Source organism: Peromyscus californicus, unplaced genomic scaffold (genome assembly GCF_007827085.1).
Source record: "Peromyscus californicus insignis strain IS unplaced genomic scaffold, ASM782708v3 Scaffold_9__1_contigs__length_137607984, whole genome shotgun sequence".
NCBI lineage: Eukaryota > Metazoa > Chordata > Mammalia > Rodentia > Cricetidae > Peromyscus > Peromyscus californicus.
Genome location: NW_026294617.1, coordinates 48,215,058 through 48,225,813, shown reverse-complemented (window position 1 = coordinate 48,225,813; position 10,756 = coordinate 48,215,058). Strand labels below are relative to the sequence as shown.

The 10,756-nt window shown below is 41.0% G+C and overlaps 1 protein-coding gene across 1 annotated transcript; it reads right to left on the bottom strand.

Moving 5' to 3' along the window:
* Positions 1–385: 385 nt before the first annotated feature.
* On the bottom strand, positions 386–10,429 carry Otol1 (otolin 1). Its single transcript, XM_052730162.1, has 4 exons — positions 10,048–10,429; positions 5,041–5,130; positions 1,872–1,943; positions 386–1,284 (listed from the first exon to the last, which is right to left on the bottom strand). The coding sequence occupies exons 1-4, from the start codon at positions 10,427–10,429 to the stop codon at positions 386–388; spliced, it is 1,443 nt and encodes a 480-aa protein (XP_052586122.1).
* Positions 10,430–10,756: the final 327 nt, after the last annotated feature.

The following is a 10,756-nucleotide window of genomic DNA, read 5'->3' as shown; positions in this document are numbered from 1 at the left end:
CCTGCCTCTGCCTCCTGAGGGCTGGGATTAAAGGCTTGTGCCACCACCACCCAGCGAGGGCCATTTTTATTCAAACCATCACATAAGTACTTATTAATGATAAATCTCATTCATAGTTTTGAGCGTTGCCATTATTAATTCCTTAAGTGGCATCAGTTAACGTCATTATAATGCTAAATGAAAAACGTTAGCTACAAACTTAATAGACATGTTCTCAAAAACATAAATACTTCAAAGAAGACGCTTTGAATAGGAGTAGTTGGCTCTAAGTTGTACATTTTTAAATGTTTTGTATTGCATTTATAGTCACGAAAAAAATCAAAATTTGAGAGCTCTACTCAAGATTAATAGACTAAATCAAAAGTGCAGTGTCCAAAACCTGGATTTATGGTGACTTCTCAAGAGTTTCCTCTGGGTACAGAAGGAACCCACTAAAAATACTGTCATCCTCCGGGCCAACGTACAGTCCGTTCCAGTCCTTTGACACTTCTAGCCACACTTGATCTCCTGCACTCAGTTTCAGAATGAGGAGGAGGGAGGCCTGGTCCCCCTGCTGACCATAGAGCGTCTCTCTGGACTTGAACTGCTTCCTGTTGCGGGCCACAAGACTGATTCGAGCAGGCCGGCCCCTGACGGTGACGTGATAGGAAAAAACATACGTCCCGGGGGCACTACAGTTAAATTTCCCAGTGATGGGGCTGTAATCCCCTTGGTCATTGGAGAGAATCTTGTCAAACCTGATGGGGGTGTTTGGGGCAGGGAAAGGCTTGGACAAAAGAGCACTAAACGCCGACTGTGTGACTTGGGTGGCCTCTCCTTTGGAGCCTTTGACACCCCGGGAGCCCTTCTTCCCAGTGGGCCCTCGAGCCCCTTTGCTCCCAAGCTCACCCTTCGGACCCGCAGGTCCAGTAAAACCAGGAGGACCTGTATCTCCCTTTTCTCCCTTAGGGCCACGATCACCTCTGGGTCCAGGTAGACCATCCGAGCCGCGTCTGCCTTCTATGCCAGCGTCTCCTCTGCTACCTTTCTCTCCCTCCATCCCTGCCTCACCTTTCTGTCCCTTTTCTCCCCTCTCCCCAGACTCTCCACGATAACCTTTCTCCCCGACACCCCCCTTCTCGCCCTTGGCCCCAGGCTCTCCAATGAAGCCATGGGCACCCGAGGCCCCAGGGTCCCCTTTCTCTCCTTTGGTGCAGTTCCCACACAAGTCCCCCTTGGAGCCTTTTTGTCCTTTCATCCCTGCCGGGCCGATGTTTCCTTTATCTCCCTTGGGACCAAGTCCACCTGAAATAGAAAAGTAAAATAATGCTTGAGAAGCATATAAACTATGACAGGATGCTATTACCATAGACCTAAAATATTAAAATAATACCCACCAATGAGACCTGTAAACCCAGTTCTTGGCTCGGTAATGTCTGTTTCGAGGAGTCATTAAATATAGTGAGCAATAATTACCACGTCATGTTCTCAAAAGGAGACTAGCTAAGGCTTCCAAGAAACAATAATGTTTCAGGGGTTTTTTTTTTCCTTTACTTTTAAGATAATATAAACTGTTTTTATTCCACTAGCTTTTGCATTTGGCCCAACTCAAGTTAACACTTCAATCTCTGTTTTGCCCATCTACTCCCAAAGTCTCACAGGCACAGGAACAGAAATATAGATTCTTTTTTCTGATAACAGTTGAAAAACAGAGCAGAACACAGACACATTTGCCTAATGTCTCAACTCCTAGACTCAACTCATGCAATGAGCCACTGAGTTATTAAAACAATGAGAATTTGAGGATAAACCTTGCCCCCCTACATTTACCAACAGGAAGAGACAGAGGGCTTTCCTGTACTCTGGGTCCTAACATGGTGGATTGACTTTACCTTGCTCTCCTGGTTTTCCTGGGTATCCTGGAATGCCACCTGCTCCTTGGTCCCCCTGTTCTCCCTTTAGTCCTAAAATAGTACAGGGATTAATGTTGACACAACTATGTCATTTGGGATAAATCCAACATGTGGTTCAGAGTTTCGCCACATTCCAACATTTCTTAACAAAAATTGCTTAAAGGTAAAACAGTATAGAAAAAGAACATGTTGAAGAACATTAGGAATTTTGAATCCTAGTTAATAGCGAGCCACTTAAAGGGGATTAAGAACTGGTCCCTTCAAGCAGAACTCCTCTTTCTCACAACCTTTATATGATTCTTCAAATTCCTCATGAAATTCCTAATAACTGACAAATGTTGTGTATGTGTGTGCTGGTATTTTCCCTACTGCAAATTTTGAACGGCAGTCAAAATGTCTTCTTTGTTTGCCACTCACTGCTGTGGGATGGCCTTTCTGTATGCTGTGAATATGTGTTGCTACCATTGGTTAATAAAGAAGCTGCTCTGGCCTATAGCAAGACAGGTTATAGCCAGGCGGGAAATCCAAGAGAGATACAGGGAGAAGGGCAGAGTCAGAGCAGACGCCATCCAGCCACCCAAGGAGCAACATGCCAGCAGACTGGTAATGCCATGGCCACGTAGCAATACTTAGATTATTAGAAATGGGTTAATTTAAGATGTAAGAGCTAGCTAGCAATAAGACTGAGCCATAGGCTAAACAGCTTGTAATTAATATTAAGCCTCTGAGTAATTATTTTATAAGTGGCTGTGGAGCTGCAGGACCATGGGATGACAGGACTGGGTAGGACCAAGAAAAACTTCCATCTCAATTCATCATGGAAGTTTAGAGAGAGAGAGAGAGAGAGAGAGAGAGAGAGAGAGAGAGAGAGAGAGAGAGAGAAAGAGAGAGAGAGAGAGAGAACCATACTCTTCTATCAGCAAAACTACCGAAAAAATGAATCCAGGAATGAAAAACTACACTTAATAGACACTGTCAAAATGGGCCATTACATGTTGGAATAACTTTGGTATACTCTTATAGAGCTACAGGAAACATTTATGATAATAAAAGGTTTAGACATTCAGATGTTTGCCATAGTACAACCCAGAAAAATCCAACATGGGTCACTCTAGTTTCCTAGAGCTGGCTTCTCTATTATTACTTCACATAAAACCAAATGTGCAAATTTAACCCATGGGATACTAGGAAAATATCCAAATGCATTCTGACAGGTTCTGATGTTGAATGGAAGTGAAGGACCAGAGCCTATTCCCTCTTCAGTAATGGAATGCTGGCCAGCTTTATCCAGCATTACTAGCTTTTTTTTCCCCCCAGATTCACTGTGTGTCCCTGGCTGTCCTGAAATTCACTATGTAAACCAGGCCAGCCTTAAACTCAGAGAGCTCTGCCTGCCTCTGCTTCCCAAGTGCTGGAATTAAAGGCATGTACGACCATGCCCAGCAATACTGGCATTTCTTAAGTTTATTTAAGGAGATTAATTGCCCTAATGGAAAGTGTTCAGTTAGAGGATGACTGCCTAGCGTTAGAGCCATTCAAGCATAGAGGTTTGGGAACTTCTTTAACTTTCATTCTTAACCAGGAGTCCACACAAAGTCTGGAAGTAGAAGGGAAGTAGAGTTGCCGCTTTATAGAGACTGGCTGAATGAAATTCTACTTTGATCATTCATCAAAGCGTCTTCTTAAGAACCGCATCTTGCGGTACCTCCCCAGATTTTCTTCCACTTCCAGAAGTCTAGCTTCCGAAATGTATGAAGCATCGAGGAGGTTCATCACTCATCCTTATTTCACAGGCTCCCTGCTAATATAATTCAGCCACAAAAGGATTAAATGTTTCCAAGAATGAAAATCGCATAACTGACAAGTGAGAAGTAGCACTCTCTTACCTAAGCATATTTTTTGAGTAATTACTTCACTGACTGTTCCGGCAGGAATGAGCTAGGCAGTTCCCGAGCCACGGGGATGGTGATGTATATGTGATATTAGGTCTTCTGACATACGACACTGGAGCTGAAACACTGAGCTTGATGGATAGATGGTTTTTCTACAGGGTACTGGTATCCTCTGAGGAATTTCTAAATGTCCCAGCGAATATTGACTTTGTAGTACCTTAAAGTACCCAAAGAAAGAACCAGGCATTTCTGGGACAGAAAGTCTTCTCTGCTGATGTATTCAGAGCTACAGACTTCTTGGGCAGGCAAAGATCAATGAAAGTGTTCATAGCTACAAATCCTCTTCGATGAACAGGTTGTGAGTCAATAAAAGTCCACTTCTGCCAGGTTCCAGGCAATGTAAAACCACAGCTGTATTTTAATTATTTCTTTTATTTTTTGAGATTATAATATTTAATTTATTCTGCTGCCCATCTTTAATACTATCGCTGATTTCAGAATGAGCCAAAGACAATATCAAGTTCTCCTTAACATCCAGATTTCTACCAAAACTTAACTTAATCGTACGATTAGGGAAAAAATCCACACTTAACTGGGTGTGTCTAGCTCAATTGAAGAGCCCTTACCTAGATTGCATGGCCTCACTCCCCAGTATTAGAGTGAGGAAAAGAAGGAATAAAAGGTCTCACACTGAAAGAAAGGACCCTTCCCCAGAGACCATACTTTGTAACTTGTAATCTCTGGGTCATGCTGGTGGCCAGTAAAGAATTTCTCTTGGCATTTTTTTCTTATGACTTGTTTGCTTGTTTTGTTTTCTGTTCTTTGTTGTGGTTTTGGTCTGGGAAGCATGTTGATAGAGAGGGAAAGAACATAAAGTTGGATATAGGAAGGTGGTGGGCATCTGGGAGGAGTTGGGAGAGGGAAACACATAATCAAAACATATTGTATGAATAAATGAAAAATAGCATAACTAAAAAAAGAGTCTCTCTCTCTATTTCCCCATCCCCTGCTGGATTGTGTATATGTATGTGTATGAGTGAGTGGGGAGGGGGGGGGCGATTCCCATATACCTGAAAGTTTTTCAAGTGGCATGTATAAAGTTAATATTTTATGTCAAATTAATATGTTGGATGATTTATCAAATGTTTGCACTTTTGAAAACCTGCTTTCAATATCTAGCCTTTGTTTAGCAAACTGATCTTAAAAATGATTCAGAGTCTCCCTGAGTTTGATCTGGAATGGAAATGGTTACCTACCCTTCTCTCCTTTCTGGCCTTTGGGGCCTTGGGGTCCAGTGATTCCAGGGGGCCCTGGGCTGCCAATGTCACCAGTTTCTCCTTTAGGACCTAGAAATGAAGTTTTAAAATCATCACATTAGAAAAATTATATTTTTAAATTCATTAGTTCAGGGGAAGAGACAGTTATTTTATTGAAACCAAAAACTGTCAACATCCTAATGATAAAATCTGATGAGAATAAGCCATTACAGAGTTCTAAGGGCAAGATTTTTGTCTGATTTGCAATTTTGTACTACCTGAATAGATAAATTGAGCCCATTAGTACTTGTCACTATATCCGTGGCAGTGATCAAATGATTCAGGGAAGCGGCACTATATAAAATGACAAAAAATGATTATCTGACACTTAACCTCATAGGACCACACTTTTAAATTGGAAGTAAAAACACAATATCAGACACTTTGAGATTGCCATTCATCCACTTACCCATTGATTAGGAACTATTTGTGATGTTTCCTGTACACTAAAGCATCTTGCTAGATACTAGAAATGCAGCCATCCCCACAGGGATGAAAATCTGTGCAAGACAAACATTAAGCAGACAACATAAGGAGAAATGGAAATTTTCCCACTATATTTGATACAAAGTAAAATAGGAAGGTTCCATTGTAAGTTAGCATTAAAAATAAAAGAAGTGATATTTATGGGGTCAGAAGAGAATTCCTTGAGAAAATAATATTAAGCAAAGAGTCAATAAAAGAATTAGAATTTCCTAAAGTGTCTTTTTAAAAAACAGAGTCTTTAAACACCTGAAAAAATAGCACTGTTCATGTAAGTAGTGACCAAGCAGTATGGTAGAGATCATGCAAGTCTCTGACCTCACTGGATATTGTCTTAGTTACTGTTCTATTGCCGTGAAGAGACACCATCACCAAGACAACCCACATTAAAGAGATCATTTAATCTGAGGATCACAGTCCCAGAGGGTAGTGAAATACATGATCATCATGATGGGACGCAGATAGGCACGGCACTGAAGCAATAAGTGAGAGCTTTACATCCTGGCCCACAGGCAGCAGACAGAGACAGAGAGACAGACTGGCTTGGGCTTTTTAAATCTCCAAGTCAACCCCAGTGATACTTCTCTGACATGGCCACACCTCCTAATCCTTACTATATAGTTTCCAAACTGGGAACTAAGTTGTTGTGGAAAATTACTTTAACTAGAGAAAATGTGTTATGTTTGTTTATACTACATTTGTTTAACTACATTAGCTACATTTGTTTATGCTGCATTTGTTTAACGATGGAAAGATGTGTTGCTTTGCCTGCCTAAGGCATCTGATTAGTCTAACAAAAAGCCGAACATCCAATAGCTAGGCAGTAGAGGGATAGGAAGGGTCGGCAGGCAGAGAGAATTACTAGGAGAAGAAAAGAACGAGGGAGAAAAAGAGGGAGACACGTGGGGCCAGCCAGCCAGGCAGCTGCCAGACAGACAGACATGGAGTAGGACATACAGAATGAAAGAAAGGTAAAAAGCTCCAAAGCAAAATGTAGCTGAAGAGAAACAGGTTAAATTAAGTTATGAGAGCTAATGGGACAGGCATAAATGAAGTCCAAGCATTCATAAGTAATAATAAGTTTCCATGTTGTTATTTGTGAGCTAGTTGGTAGCCCAAAAGAAAGCCTGATACACTGAGCATGCAAATATGAGCCCGGGGGGCCTTTCTCATTCAAACCGCCACAGATAACACTTATTCATCCAGACAGACACTTACCTAGAACTCACCTAACTAAATTAATTATTCTTTTGCAAGTTCAGTCCCATTTGCAGAGTGAAAACTGCTGTTTACTTGGAATAATTCAAGGCTAATTTCTCCATCAGTTTACCATATAGATAATCACATTCAACAAAATTATAAAATTTCAGTTTAATTATAATTAAGGCTAATGGGATAGAATGAAATAGAAATTTAAAAATTAAAAACAACTCAATGAAACAAAAAAATCATATTCCATAGAATTCATCTTTGGAAGAAACTATAAATTTGTAAAAGAAAACCTTTAATAAGTTGCTGGCAGTAGAGGTCAGGGCTGAAGGCAGGTTCCCCCATTTGCAGAAGAATTGCATGGAGGATCGGAATAGAGACAGACAATGCAGAGGAGGTGAGAGTAAACAAGAAAGCCAAACACAGTCCGACGTGCAGTGTCTCCTCTCAAGGCTCAGGGGGGTTCTACTGTTGCGGGAAACACCAAACACACCCCTGAGCTGTCACAGGAGCATCATGCAACTGCACAAGGGGCCCAGAAGAAGACTGACAACTGTCACATCTGCGTGAGATGTACATCAGGGTTGTATTCTCAGAAACACCTGAAGACTGAGCACAGGGGAGGAACCTCGGTTTTCCAGGTGAACCGACTGATTTTGCCTCCAGTCTCTGGACTGGCAGGTGCTGCAACCTCTAAGTCGACCAAATGCTCACTGAAGCAGGAGCACATCACCAGGTGCAATGTAAAAATATCTTCAGTATTTTTTATAAAGATTTAGAAATGATGTAAAATTCCCCACTCTTCTTAACATGAGGCACCCACAGCAACTAAAGCCAAAGCAGAAGCAAGAAATGGAGAGCTGCCTTCTGGCCATTAAATAAATCTCTATGTCTTCATGATTTTTTTTCATCCATAACCTGAATCTAGGAAGACTTTTAAAAGTAGGTAATGTACCATGTGATGCCTGCAAATGTGTGTTCACATTACCAAAGACAGAGAGTTAATGAAGAAACATTGAAATGCTTGGACTTGAGTAGGTTTGTTCTTTTCCTTTGAGTTTGTTCAATGCTGCTCTCATATTAGATTTCTAATGAAAGAAATACAGAAGAGGAAGAGTCACTGAGTAGATCTATTTATGTATTTGGAAATATGTATGTATATATACACATATATGTATGTAACAACAATTAAAGAAAAAAAAGAGGCCATGAATTTGAAAGAAAGCAAAGCAGGGTGCATGGGAGGGTTTGGAGGAAAAAAGAGAAGAGGGAAATGATGCAATTATATCATAATATCAAAAAAATAAAAACAATTTCAAGAAAATGGTAAAGCTATAACAACTGTTTGAATCTCAAGAAACAGGATGCCATTGTATCAGGCCCAGAGAATTTCACAAGATAGAACCACACTCCCTCCATATTAACTGAGTGATAAAGGTAGTTTACAGAGCATTTACTCTATTTCAGGCATCACATATTCATCTTGATTGTATTTTCATATAACTCTGTTTCCCATTGTTGAAACTGAGACTTAAAGAATGAAGCCTTCTTAGGAAAGGGCCATGATGGCCCACCTTCTGAGTGTGAGCCTGGCCTGATAACTTGGGTCTGTAATTGCAAGTACTTGAAAAGCTGAGGTAAAGTTAGTCAAGTTCCTAATCTACCTGGCCTTCAGAGTGATTAAAAGGCCAACATGGGCAATTTTGTGAGACTGTCTCAAAATAAGAAGTGTTGGGGCAGTAGCCTAACATGCACAAAGCCCTGTGTTTAATCCACAGCATAAATAGATACATAACATTCTCAGTCAGATGATATAACCAGTTAGATTATGACACATGAGTTACACAGACAGGCTAGGAACTTGGCACACCTCCAAAATATATGTCACAAAGGTTAGAAGAGAAGCTGAAGGCCAGGAACAGCCCAGTCTCATCTGTCATCAGGTGAGACAAACGCCCTCGTGCTATGGAGCTCATTGTCTTCTTCGAAGTCTTGCCACCAGCTGTCTCCCTGGCCCTGACTGGGCTTTCCAGCCAGATGAGACATGAAGAGTTCTGATAAATATGACTTCGTTTGCCTTTCCAATAGTGTGTCATTGGCCATGAAATCTTGGGGTCTTAATCTCATTCTCTCTACCCCTTAATCTAGCTCAGCATAAATAACATATCTCCCTAAAACCCCCTACCACAAGATGAAATCAATTAAAAGCTCTGTGGGGATGCATAATTACTGATATTACAGCTTTATGACACAGGCTAGATGCCACAAACATTATGTGAATTTTTTTTCAGGGAATAGGGAATTTAAAATTGACATTCTGATCTTTAACTTTATCTTCAGTTGTCTATACCACATAGCACATAAAAGCCAGAATGCATTACAGTAAAACTGAGAGAATATTCATTATGTATATATTAAAGACATCTGAGATTTCAAAATAGTAACCACAGTGTTCAACAGAGAAAATTGCTGGGCAATGACAGTATTGCTTCTGCATTTCAATGAGGTGCAAACTGAATTTTACACTTTATTCTCTGCTCACAGCCCTTCCACTTCTAATCCTAACTACAAATAGCACTCAAAAAGTCCATCAGTTGCCACACTTTCTTGCCATGCAATAGAATTTTCATTTACCAGTTTTAAAATCAACCATTAAAAAACTCCACTGGTCATAGCCTGAGCTGCCTAGAAAACCTCAGCACTGGGACTGGAGTTGGAATTCCCTGACTCATTTCGGAACATCACTATTAATTCAGTAGACTTTACCCAATACAGTAGGCATAGGCCATGTGTGGGTAATAGGAAGAACTCTTGAAATACGGCTGTGATTGAGGCCAAAGAGGCTACTCAGTGGTTAAGAGTACAGGCTGCTCTTCTAGAGCACCTGGATTCAATTCCCAACACCCACGTGGTGGCCCAAAGTCATCAATAACTCCAGTGACAGAGGACCTGACACCTTTTTCTGACTTCGATGGGCACCAGGCACACACATGGCCCACAGACATTCATGCAGGCAGAATACCCATACTCATATAATAAAAATAAACAAATCCTTTTTTAAAAATAAATATAGCTGTGGTGACTGAACTGCATTTTTATCTCAATATAAATATGTATCTATAACCACCAAATGGAAGCCATTTGCATTCATCACATTTTTATGGGCAAGCAACCCACCACTGCAGAAAACCTCAGAACAATTCTGCACCCCAACCCCTCCTCTCTGGGGGCGTTCAGGTGGGCATTTTCAAGTACCTTGTTCTCCTGACTTCCCAGGTTCTCCTTTCTGTCCAGCGACAAATGAGCAGCAATGGCAGCAGTTCAGAAAGAAACCAGCCGTGTCCAGAGAGAAGCTTTCAAATGGAAAGAGACTGGCGGGGCCAGAGGGGTCAGTGGTGGACTCTGCCGTGGCTGAGGGCGAGGGGCCAGTGGTGGGCTCTGCCACGGCAGCCATTTCTGTAAGGAGGCTTTCTTCCTCATCCAGAGGGAAGCCATTGGATGGCTTGAGGCCCTTCAGCATCTCTTTCCCGTCAGATTTCTTTGTAAATTTGGTATACGGTGTGGTCTTTGCTACTGTGTCCACATCAGCCACAGTCAAAATAATTAGAAGAACACAAAGCCAAGAAAATATCCACATGTTTGAGGCTGGAAGGAAGACATATACACAAATTATAAGTGGTCCAAGTAAAAGCACTAATACCATCTATCCTTACGTAAGAAAAATAAATACATTCTCTGAGGCGTACGAATAAACAGCATATGTGATTTAGAATGATATCCTAGTCCATTTCCTATGTAAGTGTATGTGTGACTTGCCATGGAGCATTTTATTTAAAGTATTTATTATGAGGAGTGCTTGGCTTTCAGTTTTCCCTTCTGGTTGTTTCTTGGTGTTACATGTTCTCAAATGGTGTTCTCAATCATTCAAATTATCTTGCCAAATAACAAATATGATCTATAATAA